Source organism: Theropithecus gelada, chromosome 4 (genome assembly GCF_003255815.1).
Source record: "Theropithecus gelada isolate Dixy chromosome 4, Tgel_1.0, whole genome shotgun sequence".
NCBI lineage: Eukaryota > Metazoa > Chordata > Mammalia > Primates > Cercopithecidae > Theropithecus > Theropithecus gelada.
The window spans coordinates 131,863,202-131,880,624 of record NC_037671.1 but is presented as its reverse complement, the minus strand read 5'-3'; the positions used below and the strand labels follow the sequence as shown (position 1 = coordinate 131,880,624).

The following is a 17,423-nucleotide window of genomic DNA, read 5'->3' as shown; positions in this document are numbered from 1 at the left end:
CCGAGTAGCTGGGATTACAGGTATGCACCACCACGCCTGGCTAATTTGTGTTTTTAGTAGAGTCAGGGTTTCTCCATGTTGATCAGGCTGGTCTCAAACTCCCGACCTCAGGAGATCCACCTGCCTTGGCCTCCCAAAGTGCTGGGAATACAGGCATGAGCCACCGCACCCGGTTCAAATTTTATTTTAAATTCAGAGGGTACATGCTCAGGCTTGTTACGTGGGTTATCATGTGATGCTGAGGTCTGGGGTGCAATTGATCCCATCATCCAGGTAGTGAGTTTAGTACACAACAGTTTTTCACCCCCTCCCCTTCTTTCTCCCTCCCTGCTCTGTCCCCAGTGTCTGTTGTTGCCATCTTTATGTCCATAAGTACCCCATGTTTAGCTTCCACTTGTGGCATTTGGTTTTCTGTTCCTGGGTTAACTTGCTTAGGATAATGGCCTTCAGCTGCATAGTTTACATTTTTTTAATGAATCATGTTAGAGGGATTTCCCCACTCACCGTGCTATTTTTGTTAGGAAAGAAATACTACTTCTGTTAGCTTTTTCTTTTCCCTGAATAGAAAATTTTCCCTTGACTTCTACCCTGCTTCTTCTATGTCTCTATTTGGGAATAAAGCTATTGTTGTTATCCAAGGCAGCCCAGATCCTTCTGTCTTGATTACATTGTTTTAAAATGGGCGATTTTCTCTATGACTGAACTAAGGGTATACTTTAAGAGCTACAACCCTTTTATTCTGTAGCAATACAGAATATAATTCTAGATTAGTCACATCAACTAAATCAACTGGGTCAAAATCGCACTTCTCTTATTCTACGGGTTTAAAAGTAATCATCTTCGTAAGCACAAATGATGGAATGAAATGGTACAGATTTAAAAAAAAATGGCAGTGTACCAAAACCATTGGTTGCATATGAATATATCTGATATTCTGAATAACTGACAAAACTTCATAAGTATTAACTGATAGTCTAGAAGACTGAACTCAGAAGAAAAATAAGTTGGCTGGGCACAGTGGCTCACACCTGTAATCCTAGTACTTTGGGAAGCTGAGGCGGGTGGATCATCTGAGGTCAGGAGTTTCAAACCAGCCTGGCCAACATGGAGAAATCCTTCTCTACTAAAAATACAAAAAAATTAGCCGGGCACGGTGGCAGGCACCTATAATCCTAGCTACTCGGGAGGCTGAGGCAGAGAATCGCTTGAACCCGGGGTGGGCGGAGGTTGCAGTGAGCCAAGATCAAGCCACTTCACTGTAGCCTGGGCGAAAGAGCTAAACTCCATCTCAAAAATAATAATAAACAAAAACAAAAATAAAAAGTTGCCCAGTTTCCCATGCTTACTCCCCTCAGTCATCATTACCTTAAAATGAAATTGCTTATTTCAAGTGCGTAAGATAGGTTGCCTTCCATAACACTGATTAAAAACGAACAATAAAACCACAGAAACTTAGTGTGCATATCCGGAGCCCAGAAACAAGAGAGAAGAACTACATTTAGGCCTCATGCCTTCCCTGGGTGAGGAAGATAATTGAAGTCATCTGGGCCTCCACAAGCTACACAGGAAGTCAAGGAAACAGTGATATCGAACAAGACCATCCAGCCCTGTCCTCTCCTCATTCCCTGAACACTTTTAAAAAATACCCAGAAAACCTAATTTCCTGGAACAACTGACTTTTTATCAGTTAGGAAGAGTGAAAAATAGCAAATGACACTGTAATTTAATTCTCAAAACAACACCATTGTTATCCCTATATCACATAGATGAAAAAAGGTACAGAAGGTTAACTATCTAATCCAGGCCCTAGAAACTAGTAAACAGAAAGTTCATCTTTTTTAGGCTGGGCGCGGTGGCTCATATCCGTACCACAGTACTTTGGGAGGCCGAGGTGGGTGGATCACTTGAGGCCAAGAGTTCAAGACCAGCCTGGCCAACATGGTGAAACCCTGTCTCTACTAAAAATACAAAAATTAGCCAGGAGTGATGCCACATGCCTGTAATCCCAGCTACTTGGGTGGCTGAGGCACGAGAATTGCATGAACCTGAAAGGCGGAGGTTGCAGTGAGCCGAGATCACACCACGGCACTCTAGCATGGGCGACAGTAAGACTCCATCTCAAAACAAAAAGAAACTTCATAAAACAAAGTTTCTCAGTCTTTCCCTAATATGTAGTACAGTCCAGAAACCAGAAGGTGGAGTTGATGTGATATTCTATGTGTGTGTGAACATAAAATCTTATGACCTAACTCCATGAATGCATTCTCCATTCCTACTTGTGTCCTTTTGAAAGTTACAACTTTTATCGTACTCGTTGTTATGAAAAATATGCCACTATGATACCTCTGGTAAGAATAAGGTAACTTAGGCTGGGCACAGTGGCTCACACCTGTAATCCCAGCACTTTGGGAGGCCAAGGCAGGCAGATCATGAGGTCAGGAGTTCAAGACCAGCCTGGCCAACATGGTGAAACCTCATCTCTACTAAAAATGCAAAAATTAGCCAGGCATGCTGGCAGGCGCCTGTAATCCCAGCTACTCGGGAGCCTGAGGCAGGAGAATCGCTTGAATCCGGGAAGTGGAGCTTGCAGTGAGCCAAGACTGTGCCACTGTACTCCAGCCTGGGCAACAAGAATAAAACTCCATCTCAAAAAAAAAAAAAAAAAAACAAGTATAAGGTAACGTAAGTAAATCAACCATTGACTCCTACTGTGCACAAGATGAAGATAAGGGTGCACCAATATATACTAACCTTTGGGTTCTCCACCACCATTAGGGCTGAGGTTTGTCCAGAAAATGCTATGATTGATATGACCACCACCATTGAACTTCAGTGCAGGCTGAAGAGCTATCTGGGCTGTAACATCTCCTGAAAAGTTAAAATGCAAACACATTTTTTTTTATAACTCTTACTTTTTCAACCACTGTATACATTATATTTTTTTCTTTGTAAGCTATTAGATAATGGGACCAGCTTATCTATAACATCCCTGTTTGTCCTAAAATTTACCTCCCCCCAAAATTATTTGTCCCAGACATGATGAAGGGCCTAGCAGAGGTGGAAAAGCTAGAAAATTCACTCCTGGCTGCTAGGCTCAGGGTCTTTTAGATAGAAGAGATTTCAGGAAATGAAACACCAAAGAGGACAATCAAATAAAATAATAGAATGCCAAAATGTATGGCTCAACACACAGACTGTACAGAAAACTTTCAACTCTCATTTTCAAGACAGACAACCATTCATTGGGAAATATCTCCAAGTCCCATTAACAAGAAACTCAACATACTCAAAACTGAACTCCTGATGTTCAACCCCAAACTTAACTCCTCCTATTATCCCCTCCGATCTCAGTAAATGCCAGCTCTGTCCCTCAGGACATCCTTGGGAACCTGATGTCATTTTTGACTCCTCTCCCTTCACCCCACATCCAATCCACCAGCATATCCATTAGCAAAGCCAGCTCTACCTTTAAAATACATCCAATCTATATAAAAGCACACAGGGAAAAATGAAAGACAAAATACAGCACAAGCAGAACCCAATCCCTTCTTCCTAACTCTACTGCCACCTCATTGGTACAGAGGACCAGTATCTCCCACTGCACTGGTGCCACTATTCCCTGAGTTTTGGGAGGGGGATGGGCTTTGCCCTCTCCAAAAGCTCTCCTTCTCACTGGAGTGAACCCTAGGTGCTTCCACTCAGCTACTCTCACTACCAAGAGGCGCTGCACTTGACCCCGTCATTGAGCACGTGCTTACCCAGCTGCAGCCACACTGGCATTTTTGCACTCACATGACCAACTCGGATGTTCCCTTCAAGGCTAGCTGAGCACTGCTGCTTCTGCTGAACAGTCTTCCCCATGACAGCCTCATGCTGCATTCCTGTTCCTCCTTCAAGTCTCCACCGAAACATCAACTCCATCAGTGAAGCCTTCTCTAAGCACCATACATGAGTTAGCAATTCCCTGCCACCCTCCCAGACCCTTTACTCCTTCTCGATAGGCCCTGTAACTCCTGGCATACTGCATGGGTACCTTGTCAAACAAGTAGGCAAAATAAAATATTCTCTTCTATGCCTTCAAGACGCTACAGATTAACTGAACTATTAATATTAGAAAAAAATGGAAATCCCCTTGTTTAATAAATATTTCATGCATATTATCCACAGGATACCAAGAGAAGCAAAGTAAAGGACAGAGAGACCCACTGAGAGCTCTGCTCTCAAGGAGCTTACATTTTGGAAAAAGTTCTCAACTGCTGTTCTGAAAGTGTACATTAAGAACATATGTCTGGGTCGGGTGCGGTGGCTCAAGCCTGTAATCCCAGAACTTTTTTTGGGAGGCCGAGGCAGGCACATCTCTTGAGGTCAGGATTTCGAGACCAGCCTGGTCAACATGGTGAAACCCTGTCTCCACTAAAAATACAGAAATTAGCCAGGCATGGTGGCGTGTCCCTGTAATCCCAGCTACTCAAGAGCATGAGGCAGGAGAATAGCTTGAACCCAGGAGGCAGAGGTTGCAGTGAGCCGAGACTGCGCCACTGCACACCAGCCTGGGCGACAGGGCAATACTCTGTCTCAAAAAAAAAAAAAAAAAAAAAAAGAAAAAGAAAAAAGATACATACAAGGCCAGGTGAGGTGGCTCACACCTGTAATCCCAGCACTTTGGGAGGCCGAGGTGGGTGGATCACTTGAGGTCAGGAGTTCCAAACCAGCTTGGCCAACATGGAAAAACCCCATCTCTACTTAAAAAACCACAAAAAGTAGCCAGGCGTGGTGGTGTGCACCTGTAATCCCAGCTACTCAGGAGGCTGAGGCAGAAGAATTGCCTGAACCCAGGAGGCGGAGGTTGTAGTAAGCCGAGATCACATCACTGCACTCCAACCTGGGGGACAGATCGAGATTCCGTTATCAAAACAAACAAACAAACAAAGAAAACATATGTCTAGCCAGGCACGGTGGCTCACGCCTGTAATCCCAGCACTGCGGAAGGCTGAGGTGGGTGGATGGGGGAGCCCAGGAATTCAAGAACAGCCTGGGCAACATAGTGTGACCCCATCTATTTTTTAGATAAAATTTTAAAAAACATTTTTTAAAAAAGGAACATACATAGGCAATGCTGCTTTCTGAAACAAGCTCCAGTTGTTCAGCAATTCAGAAAGGGGGAGAGGACCAAGTGATATCTGAATACACGGCTAATCTCGAAGGGTTATTTAAAGACACCAACTTTTTTTTTTCCTTTGCTAGGTTTACAAATAATTTTCTTATAGAACTGTGTTTCCTTTATTAAATTTGATTGAGAGTCACCCTAAAAATAAATGTAAGTTTTCTATTATTTTTAAATAAATCAATAGTAACTCAATTTTTCAAATGGGAAAGATACATGCTTAATGAGAGATAATTCAATAATCTTAACATCTTACAGTTTGCTTACTCATTTTAAAATTAATAAAAATTGAGGGCTTCATATCTGCTTTTAAGAACACTTTTCTGAAATTCAACATTTTATTTGGCTTCAGTTTAGTTTTTGCCTCAAATAATAATAAAAGTCAAATGCTTTTGGTTGAAAAATATTCATTAATCAGTTACATGTGATGAGATTATGACATTGTTTTACCTTTTTTCCCCAAGATTTCAAACATGAAAATCTAACTTTTTAATAATTTTAAAAATATGTGTAAGTAAAAGAAAGCTCTGCAGATACTCACTTATAAACAATATAGTAAAATATAAAGCTTTTTTCCAGTGGGTTGTATTACATAAGTAAAGCTCTGATTCCAGAAGTAAAGGACTGAAATTAAGTTGTTTTTAAAATACTGAAGAGAAAGCTTTCCGGGTGTCAGATGTTGCCTTACAGGAATTACTTTCACAACTGGGGTATTCCCCAGTCTCTCCCCATTATATGTTTCCCAAATTTGTTATTTCCTAAATCACGGGGCCTTTTCCCGTAATTCAAGGTTCATCTGTCTCAAGCAAATCTTCCAGAATGTGGTAACTTCCTCCTCTTTTAGTTTAGTCATTTACTTCAAACACAATCAGGCTGAAATACCGCACTTTTCCACTAGATGCCTCCAGTCAACAAGATGTCACTGTGTAAAAAATTACTCAACAAATTTCATAACCCCGAAATTCAAAACATTTAAGGAAAAGTAAACACTTTGTACTACCTAGCTTACCAAGCAATACAGAGTCTGAAAACATGACTATTGATTATCTTCCTTGCGCACACCACTAACGAATAGATTAAGAGGACACTACTATTTTGTAAAAAAAAAACGTTAAAGCATAACATTCCCACACACACCCACAAACGGCGCAGATTCAAAAAGTCCACATACCCCTGGTTTTACCAACCAAGCTCTTGAGGGGAAAAAAAAAAAGTTAACGCCATATTTTTTAATTGCATTACAAATATGAGTAAATAGTAAATAAAAACAAGCCTATTTCAGTTTCCCACTGAAGGGCTATTTTCCTTGTGAACTTTGACCCCTAACTGAAATCAAGAAAAGTATCCAGTCTAAAGATCCTGAACTGTTCCACAGTTAGGTTACTGCTTTACCAGTTAGGTTACTGCTTTTTTGGTAACGCAAACCACAGTGGTGTGCCTCCTCTTCTTCCACCTGAAGTCAACAAGTGGGCTCAGTGAAGTTTCTCCTGCAGGGTTGCTGGGGACGCAGGGAGTCTCCAAGTCCTAGGCTGGACTCCCGACCCTGTTTGCTCTCAGGAAGATGACCAGGACCACGGTTCCTAGCACAGAGTAGTGTCCTCCTGTCTCCCACCTCAGTGTGACCTGGCAGCAAGGCGCCACTCCCACTTCTATCAGGAGGTGACCCTGACACTCAGAGACACTCACAGACACTTGCGGACCTGATGATGTCTGGGCCACCAGTGGACAGGCGCTCTCAGCCCTCCTGCAAACGGCTGGCACACCTACCTGAGAGACCAAACATTTCGCCAAAACACATTATACAACAAGAACAATTTTAGTTTGCAAAAAAAAACGAGTGACACGGTAGAGCTTTCTCTTCAGGCCTTACAATTCACTAGTGCTGGCAATATGGGTAACGGAATGTGGCTTACAACACTAAGACAAACTCCTTCGCAGGACCCCAAGTTCCCTGAGATGACAGAAGTGTGTTCAAACCCATGGAGGCACTCCTTCTACAACGAGGTAGACCATGTGTTTCAGAGAGACTACTGTGCCTGGAAAACTCGGAACCGGTACAAACGCGAAGCGGGTTCTCCCCCACGGCGAGGCCCATTCGTGTGGGGCCCGGCTCCCCTGGGGTCGCCTCTGCCGGGGACTGCCTCCCGCCGCTCAGCCTGGAACCTACCCTTGGCCAACGCCTCCTGGTACTTCTCCTCGGTGACGTTCAGGTTGTTCACGTAGGCCGCGTGGTGCTTGCTGTGGTGCAGCTGCATGATCTGCGCGTTGATGTGAGGCTCCAGGGCGCCGTAGTCGTAGGGCAGGTCGGGGAGGCTGTGTTTCTGCCTGGAGCCCAGATACCCCAAAGCCGGCGCCAACTGCCTGCCAGTGCTGAAGACGCGAAAGCACAGCCCGGTCAGTCCGCGCCGCGGGACAGTCTACGCAGGCTGGGTTGCCGAGGAACGGCAGCGCGCGGCGTCCCCCGAGACCCCGCGTCCCCTCCCTGCGGATCCCCGCTCCAGCCGCCGCGCCGCGCACTCCCGGGAGAACCGCCCGCAGGTGCCCCGGCCCCGCCAGGCCCGGTGCGGCCACTGTCGCCATCGCCGCGGAGGCCCTACCCGCCGCGCGCCCCTTCGCCCTTGGGGCCTTGACCGGGTCCCCTTTCGTCTCACCCGCAAACTGCCCGGCTCAACATGCTGCTAGTGCTGGTGTTGGTGCTGATGCCGCCAATCTGCTGAAGCCGCTATAGAGGCCGCCACAGCCACAACTGCGGCTCCTGCGCCGCCCGCCGGCCTTAAGAGAGCGCGAGGAACAGCGCCGCGACCCCAGCTGCGCCGCAAGGGCACCGCCGCCCCGCCCCGCCCCCCGCGGGCCCCGCCCCGCCACCGCCGCGCCCAACCGGGGGGGCACGCAGGGCGCCCCCGGGCCTATCCCGCCCGCCCGCGCTTGCCGTACACCCCGCGCCCAGGGCAGGGGAGAAAGGGGACTGCAGGCTAGCCTCGGCCTCGGCAACCTCGCTGCCTGTCTGCCTTACTTGGGCGGCGCGCGGCCGAGGGAAGGCGGCCCCTGTCCCCGTGGAGTTGGTACGGCCCGAAGGCCCTGCCTCCGGCTCCCCCAGATCCGGGGTGCCGGCGGGGATCGCGCTGCACGAGGCGGCTGCGGCACCTGCCCCTGAGCTTTGGTTACGCTGGGGCGGCCGCGGGGTCCAGAGGCCTGACTGCAAGAAGACGTTCGTACCCTCCCAGAGCCCCCGGGGCCGTTCCTAGGGAAGACCGGGCCTAGCTGCCGGTCAGCGCCGCCCAGCCGGCCTATGAGCGGAGGGTAGAGTCAGCGGCCTTCCAGCCCGTATTCAGCACTCCTGCGCCGTGCCCTTGCTTTGCAAATAAGCTGACCTTGGGACCTCCTCCAGGACAGGAGGCACGCAGACTTTGTCCCCACCGGCTGCCTAAGAACAGTTCTTGGACACCTACGACTTGCCCGAGACTACGGCAGGATTTGCACACATTTATCTTTATTTTACCCCTAGGGTTGGTATTGTTGATTCCAGGTGACAAAGAAATCCTGAGGTTAAGCAGCTTCGCCTGGGTATAGTTACTGAGTGAGTCAGGACTAGTTCCTACTTTCCTGACTACTAAGCCCTGGCAGTCATGTTTTGTGTGTTTACAGTAACTCTGTGAACCAACTGTTCAGGATAACATAAAAGGATAACAGAGGATTCTTTCCTGCGCTGTTTTGTAGCCTAGTAAGCTGTTAAGTATCAAGTGCTCTCTCAACAGTTAAACAATCCCGAATGGTGTGAATCTTCCATGTGTAGAGATTAGGAAATCTACACTGCCATTGGCGGGAGTTACCCCTTTATTGAAGAGAATATGATGGAAGGTAGCAGGTGCTGAACCGTTTCCGTTGCTTCTTGCAACCCCGGTACAGCCCTCCCAAGGATGACTAGGCTTCTGGTAAGTGGAATGGGAAAACATTCAGGCAAAGAGGAACCACCTGAATTTGGCTTCACAACAGGAAGGGCTGGGCTTGTTTACAGACATCAGAAGAATGTAACTAGGGCTACGTGTTGGGGTGAAGAAGGAAATTCAGGCTGGGACCAGGTTATAGATACGGTTTTTTAAAATTATTATTTATATATTTTTGAGACACGGTCTCGCTCTGTCGCACAGGCTGGAGTGCAGTGTCGCAATGTTGGCTCACTGCAACCTCTGCCTCCCAGGTTCAAGTGATTCTCCTGCCTCAGCCTCCGGAGTAGCTGAATTACAGGCGTGCGCCTCCACGCCCCGCATTTTTTTTTTTTTTTTTTTTTTTTTTGTACTTTTGGTAGAGACGGGGTTTCACTATGTTGGCCAGGACGGTCTCAAACACTTGACCTCAAGTGATCCGCCTGCCTCGGCCTCCCAAAGTGCTTAGATTACAGGTAGGAGCCACCGCACCCAGCCTATAGATACTCTTAAAACGCAGACAAGAGCAGAGATTTCATGTGGTTGTTAATTGGAAGCTGAGAAACATTTCTGCTGAAGTGAGACACACTGAAAGTGGTTTTTCAGGCAAGGTGGTCTGGTACTGACTTGGGCGGGCGAAGGGAGTGCAGGCTAGTTAGGAAGCTGGTACATTCGTCTCAGCAGGAGGTACTGCAGGTCACTTTTAGGGCACTAGCTATGAGAACTGGAAGAAAAGGGCATTTTGATGGATGAACCAACAGGATTCAGAGACAGATCAGTCATTGTAATGGAAAGACTTGATCTAGTGGTAATAAAATATTCCTATAGGGAGACGGAGCTCAGGCTACTTGCACTTCTTGTTTGTACAGAGAGTGATACTTTGAGATTAAAGTAACTCATAGGACATGCCCTTTAGAACAAGCACCAAACGTTGGGGGCTGGTAGGACTGACAGTCAGGTAGAAGAATCTTCAACATCACACCTGTCATCAGCTACATCATTACAAAACACTACCATGACTGTGAGCGCATCCAAGGTTGTGGGATATGGGAGGTAAAAGAAAAGTTTATCATTTTGTCTACCACACCCAGTGAATAGGCTCCGTTTTCTTTTTCTTTTTGTCGCCCAGGCTGGAGTGCAGTGGCGTGATCATGGCTCATTGCAGCAACTTACTGGACTCATGTGATTCTCCCACCTCAGCCTCCCAAGAAGCTGGAACTACAGGTGCATACCACCATGCCTGGCTAATTTTTTGTAGAAACAGTTTTGCCACGTTGCCCAGGCTGGTCTCAAACTCCTCGGCTCAAGTGATCCTCCCACCTCGGCCTCCCAAAGTGCTGGGATTTATATAGGCTTGAGCCACCTCACCTGGCTGCCTTTTTTTTTAGGTGGCCACTGTAGGGGTTACTGAATGGCCTCAGAAGTTAGATTACAGTCGATTGAGCTGTGTCCCATTTCTCCAGCCAGCTCAGGACGTCCTCTGCAACATCAGGACACCATGAATATGGATTTCCCATACATAAACTTCCTAAGGCTACATCGCAGCCAGCCATCCTGAGACCCACCACAGTGCAGACCTATATATTGTTTGGAAGAGGCAACCAATGTGGGTTGAGATGAAGTCATTTTGAGCCAGGTATTAACTGCATTCATATTCCAGTAACAGATCAGCCACAGTTTCTTAAACACAGAAGAGTGTATTCCCTCATGTAACAAAGATCTGGGGCAGTCAGTCCTGGGTTAGGATGAAATTCCACAGTCATCAGGGATGGAGGCTTTCTGTCTTCAAAGCTGCCTCATGGCCCATAATAGCTTTCACAGCACCAGCAACCTCATCTCCTTTCTAGGAAAGGGGAAGCACAAAAGACTGGCCTCCCACTATCTCCCCCAACCTTTTTTTTTCTTTCTTTCTTTTTGAATCAGAGTCTTGCTTTGTTGCCAGGCTGCAGTGCAGTGGTGCGATCTCAGCTCACTGCAACCTCCACCTCCCGAGTTCAAGTGATTCTCCTGCCTTAGCCTCCTGAGTAGCTGGTATTACAGGTGTGTGCCACCATGCCTGGCTAATTTTTGTATTTTTAGTGGAGCTGGGGTTTCACTGTGTTGGCCAAGCTGGTCTCGAACTCCTAACCTAAAGTGATCTGCCTGCGTCAGCCTCCGAAAGTGCTGGGATTACAGGCCTGAGCCACCGCGCCTGGCCCCACTATCTCCATTTTAAGGATCCTTTGTAGTAGATTCACCCAACAAATTCCACTCACTGCTCACTCGTCAAAATTAGGTACAAGGCTACCTAGCACAGCCTAGCTACAAAGGAAGCTGAGAAATGTAGTCAGGTATGGGGCCAGGTGCAGTGGTTCATGCTTGTAATCCCAGCTCTTTGAGAGGCTGAGGTGGGAAGACTGCTTGAGGCCAGGAGTTTGAGACCAGCTTGGGCAACATAGCAAGTCTCCGTCTCTACCAAAAAAAAGTAGCCGGGTGTGGTAGCACGTGCCTGCAGTCCTAGCTATGCAGGAGGCTGAGGGCAGGAGGATCACTTGAGACCAGGACTTTGAGGCTGCAATGAGCTATGACTGTGCCACCTTACTCCAGTCTGGGCAAGAGAGGTAGACACACACACACAGACGTAGTCAGCTTTGCACATCTGAAGTCAGAAAAAACTTGCAATTCTGTACCTACAAGGGAAAATGAGTTTTAAAAAATCGTCATTGCTACGTATCCTCCTATGAGGCATTATTTCCACATGCTTTGACATAAACTGATCATTAATGGAATTATCTTAGCTACATTCTCTTGTTTTTCTTTCTTCCTGCCTGTGGTTTGTGGGGTTTTTTTCTGCTTTTTTAAAATTTGGGATCACAAATCTTATCCAGGCAATTCTCTTATCTGAGAATTGGTTGTACCAACCTGTCCTTTACAAGATTGGTATTGTTAATAGGACCAAAAGTAGTACTTAAATTGCTAAAATGAAATGATCTAGGCTAAAAGAGAAAATGGTTATAGAGATATATTAAGGTTTCAACGTGAGCTTAATTTTTTTCCCCACTTCAGGCAAAATTACGATTAGATTGCATCAGTTAATAGTTAAAGAACACATTAACTATTAGAAAGGAAAGGAGTAGCTTGGTTCAGAACAAAAGTGTTCTGTTAAACAAAGGGATAAAGTGGACACGTGTGGCAGGTAATCACGAGTTGATTCTATCCATAAAGGGAAGAAGGAATCAGCATCATTGAGCAGATCCTCCATGTTGCTAGCTACTAAGTCAAATGCTTTATTCCTTCTGTAAGCAAAGATAGTGACTTGACTAAGGTCACTCATAGAGCTAGTAGGTAGTAAGGGGGATATGAATGTACGGTTGACCCCTCAACGATGCAGTGTCAGGGGTGCTGATCCCTTCAGTCAGAAATCTGCGTATAGGCCCAGCACCGAGGCTCATGCCTGTAATCCTAGCACTTTGGAAGGCCGAGGTGGGCGGATCACCTGAGGTCAGGAAATCAAGATCAGCCTGGCCAATGTGATGAAACCCCATCTCTACTAAAAATACAAAAATTGGCAGGGCCCAGTGGCTCACGCCTGTAATTCCAGCACTTTGGGAGGCTGGGGCAGGTGGATCATGAGGTCAGGAATTGGAGACCAGCCTGGCCAATATGGTGAAACTCTGTCTTTACTAAAAATACAAAAATTAGCCAGGCGTGGTGGCACGCACCTGTAGTCCCAGCTACTTGGGAGACTGAGACAGTAGAATCGCTTGAACCCGGGGGGTGGAAGTTGCAGTGAGCTGAGATCTCACCATCGCACTCCAGCCTGGGAGACAGAGTGAGACTCAGTCTCAAAAACAAACAAAAACAAACAAACAAACAAACACTTGAACCCAGGAGGTGGAGATTGCAGTGAGCCGAGATCCCGCCACTGCACTCTGCACACCACTCTGGGCAACAGAGCGAGACTCCTTCTCAAAACAAACAAACAAAAATTAGCTGGGCATGGTGGCAAGCACCTGCAGTCCCAGTTACTCAGGAGACTGAGGCAAGAGAGCCTGAGAGGCAAAGGTTGCAGTGAGCTGAGATCACACCACGGCACCCACTGCACTCCCGCCTGGGCAACAGTGAGACTTTGAGCCTGGGAGGCAAAGGTTGCAGTGAGCTGAGATCACACCACGGCACCCACTGCACTCCCGCCTGGGCAACAGTGAGACTTTGTCTCAGAAAAGAAAAAAAAAAGAATCCAATAAAAAATTTAGAAGAAAAAACAAGAAAAGAAATCTGACTATAACTTTTGACTCCCCAAAAACTTAACCACTAATAGCCTGCTGTTGACTGGCAATAACATAAAGATTACACATCACAGAGAGGACAATAACAAAGTTGATTAGCACATATTTTGTATGTATATTGTGTTCTTACAGTAAAGTAAGCTAGAGAAAAGAAAAATGTTAATAAGAAAATCAAGGAAGTTATATTTACTATTCATTAAGTGCAAGTGGATCATCATAAAGGTCTTCATCCTCCTCATCTTTATGGTGAGTAGGCTGAGGAAGAGGAGAGGATGATCTTGCTGTCTCCGCGGGGCGGGGGCCAAGGCAGAAGAAAATCTACATAGAAGTGGACCCATGCAGTTCAAACCCATGTTGTTCAAGGGTCAAGTGTATTGCTGTTAAACCTGTGTAACTCTGTGCCTTTAAACAGCTGCCACTCCCTCTCCCACATTCCTCAAACCCAAAATAATTGGGCCCAGCCTTATCTAATTGGAGCCCAATGTTTGAAACTTTCCTCCTCCTTCTGTCCCTATGCAACTTCCCAACTTATCCCCGTCTCCTCAACTCCCGATTGGCCTATTGTCCCATCTCTTACACATGACTCTGGTCATCACTCTTGGACCTGAAGCTTGATACTGCTTCTCTGCCCTGACCTTGGTCCATCTGCCCCTTAGATCACATTTGCTTGGTAGCCTCAGTGAAGACCCAGTTTCCTGGAGTTTCCCTTCACAATGGCCCAGCTGAGTCTTCGCAACCTAGTCTAGTGAAAGACTCAGACTTGCTGGGGACCCAGAAGGCCAAAAGAGAAGGGTTGTCCCATATTGAGAGTCTGGCAGAGCCCTCCATAAGATCCCTTCATGAGGACTTCCTGCAACATCCTGCTTCCTTTATGGAAATGAACACCACCTCTTCCCCATTACTACTCCACGGAAAAAAAAAAAAAAAAAGAAAAACCATGATCACTGCATTCTATGTAAGGGGTGGGATCTGTCATTATTAAACTGCCAACTTCTAGTTCATGTCCCAGGATTTGTCATAGAGTAAGACTGATTTCAGGTGCACAGTTCCAAGAATGACTCTCAAGAGCTACTCAAGCTACTAAAGAGTGGCCCAGACCACTGAGGGCCGTGATAAAGCATAGGATCTTGGCTGGCTGAATCTCTGGGCCAGCACAACCACCCCACACTGTACATCTACTCGGAGGAGCCAAAATAGGTACACAGGAGGAATGGCCTCGCATACCACCCATGCCAGATCGTGGTCCACTGAGAACAGTATTGATATCAGAGTATTTCTGGGAACCAGTGTCCCATCCAGGCAACTCCCAGGACTCTATCCATCCGGGCCGCATCACCCTCCTCTAGTGCCAGCTTACGTCTGCATTTACCCTTTGGTGAGAAATTAGATAAAATCGCATAAGACTTCATTTTCATGCTAAAGATATTTAGTTTGAGGGAACTAGACAGCTATATGATGGTACACTAGAGGCGAGCCACTAAAAACGATCACTGTTCAGTTAGATGTGGACAAAACAAATATTTAAGAGTGGGTCAATTATTAAACATTTAAGGGATCAGATTGGTTTGCAGGTGTCTAAGTTTCACTCCACTTCAGAGAACTGATGGAAATTAGAGACAACACATTACTAGTATGGTGATGCAGTAGCTCCAATAATTTTCTGGTTCTTCATCTGATTGTATTTACATGTTTTAAGTTAAAATGCGTTGTTAACGTGTGGCATGTTTTCCAACTCCCATTTTTTTTGATGGCATGGATAAGAAGACTTAGTCTCCAAGTACTAAATGAAGAACAGATATCTGAGTCCATTTTGAAAGTAATGCTTAAATGTGTCTGGTCTCAGCCAGGCGTAGTGGCTCATACCTGTAATCCCAGCACTTTGGGAGGCCGAGGTGGGCAGATCACGAGATCAGGAGATCGAGACCATCCTGGCTAACATGGTGAAACCACGTCTCTACGAAAAATACAAAAAATTAGCCGGGCGTGGTGGCGGGCACCTGTAGTCCTAGCTACTCGGGAGGTTGAGGCAGGAGAATGGCGTGAACCCAGGAGGCACAGCTTGCAGTGAGCTGAGATCGCACCACAGCACTCCAGCCTGGGCGACAGAGCGATACTCCGTCTCAAGAAAAAAAAGAAAAAATGTGTCTGGTCTCTGGGACATAACATCTATCTTTGTTAAACTCTGACTTTTTATTGACCTGATTTTCATTTAGGTTCAATCTTAAGCTTTCCAAATCAAGCAGAGACCTAATTTTCTTAAGCTTCCCTGGAACACAATGAAGGTTCCCGACTTTTAGATTGAACTCTAAGAGACATTCTCAGCGATGGGGTGTTCTCCAAAATCTTATATGAGTCCACTTAAAGCAACTGTCAGGCAAGACAGAATGTAAGATTTCCCTGTATTCCACCCACATGCCACCACCGTGAGCAATATAAATATAACCCCACACCTGCTTCCTCTCCAGGCCAATCCCTGGAGATGTGAGGAACCATGGTTAGCATGCTCAAAGATGAGGAGCAGCAGCAGAAGGCAAGACGCTAGAGAAGACACCTGCCAGCTGCCAACATCTTTCTCCCTCAGTAGGCTGCTGGTCTACTAGAGGCCTGTGCTGAAGAAGTCTTGACTGTAAATCACTTTCAGAGTTTTGGTTCTCACATGGGAATGAGCATTTTGGATAGTGAATTGAGCCTGTGTTCTGACTTAAAGTGATTATAAGACCTTTTACTACTAAAGAACATATTTTTTAAAAGGTCATGGGACCAAGCTGGGCGTGATAGCACATGCCTATAGTTCCAGCTACTTGGGAGGCTGAGGCAGGAGATCACCTGAGCCCAGGAGTTTGAGGCTGCAGTGAGCCATGATCATGCCACTGCACTCCAGCCTGGTGACAGAGTAAGACCCTGTTTCAAAAAAAGAAAAAAAAAGTCATGGGACCAGCATTTGCTCCAGGGACAAAGAAAAAACAAACCCATGAAGCAAATTTAATGACCTATTGGGCAATAAAGGAATATCACTTCACGATCTCATCCATGAGTCACTGTTATTCATTGTGTAATAGTCACACATCAGTGCTATGGTGGAATCTCAAAATCTCCCATATTTTTGGTATTTGAACAGTACCCAACATTTCCAGCTTGAATGTGGACTTTTCCCCCCCAGTCTATATATTCTATGAGTCATTTCAGTGGGGATTTTAGGAGAGAACCTAAATTCCCCTTCTTGCCAGAGGATCACCCACCCCCAGTCAGCCCAAGCGTGACCTTTACAGTTAGAAAGTGCTATGCACAGCTGCAGCTTTGGATCTTAAAGACTTCCTGAGTTGTCTTCAAACATTTTTTGAAATTCCTTTAGAAGAGTAACACTCGCTGCTTTGACAGATATATTCCTGCTTCTCCACGGTTTACATTCTCATCACAGTCTCGTGCAGAGGTTCCTTGGCTTCCACTTCATGGCTTCATCCTCCTCTAGGTCCTTGGCTTCCTCTCCATCCAGTTGGAAGAAGGCAAAGAGAGTGAGAAAGGTTGTTGTGGAGTGGAAACATCATATATCCCCTCTGGATTATCCGGAGCTCAGCTACGTGGCCACATTCTGGCCATACCTCTGTGACCAGGAAGAAGAGGAAATGGATTTGGTGACTATTTGACAAGTCTTTGTCACAAAAAGTTGATTAAGGTTTCCGTAACTGGTAATTAGTAAATGTTAAGATATCAATTAATATCCACAGACTATCAAGAAATGTTATGCCACAATTCTAGTCACTTTCTAAAGAATTTAGACATGCAAGAAATGCATGCTTTAGCTGAATGCCTAGTGACCAGCTGTTAGGATCAATATCTGTTCAAATGCAAATATTACCATCAGAGAATGAACTTCTGAAATTCAAGAATGAATCTGAAGTTTTATTCAAAATAAATTATTAAAACATCTAATAGTAGTTTAAAATTAATTAATTTTAAATACCTGACATAATTTCTCAGCATGTCAGCTGCTAGATTACTGCAGAGGTCATTGCAGAACTATTAGATGAAGTGTAAGTGTTGTATGTATTATTGCAAGGGCACAATCCC

General features: G+C 45.9%; 1 protein-coding gene across 7 annotated transcripts in view; it reads right to left on the bottom strand.

Moving 5' to 3' along the window:
• The window catches only part of SOD2 (superoxide dismutase 2), a 43,677-nt gene that overhangs the window by 5,423 nt on the left and 20,831 nt on the right, over positions 1-17,423 (bottom strand). For 3 of the 7 annotated variants that reach the window (XM_025383718.1, XM_025383712.1, XM_025383713.1), the window contains exons 2-3: positions 7,332-7,534; positions 2,752-2,868 (exon numbers count right to left, since the gene is read on the bottom strand). In XM_025383718.1, coding sequence (XP_025239503.1) covers positions 2,752-2,868; positions 7,332-7,419 — 205 coding nt within the window. In that variant the 5' untranslated portion in view covers positions 7,420-7,534. Of the gene's footprint in view, positions 1-2,751; positions 2,869-7,331; positions 7,535-7,815; positions 7,998-17,423 lie in introns of those variants that run through there. The other 4 variants (XM_025383714.1, XM_025383719.1, XM_025383715.1 and 1 more) reach the window with 2 other exon arrangements.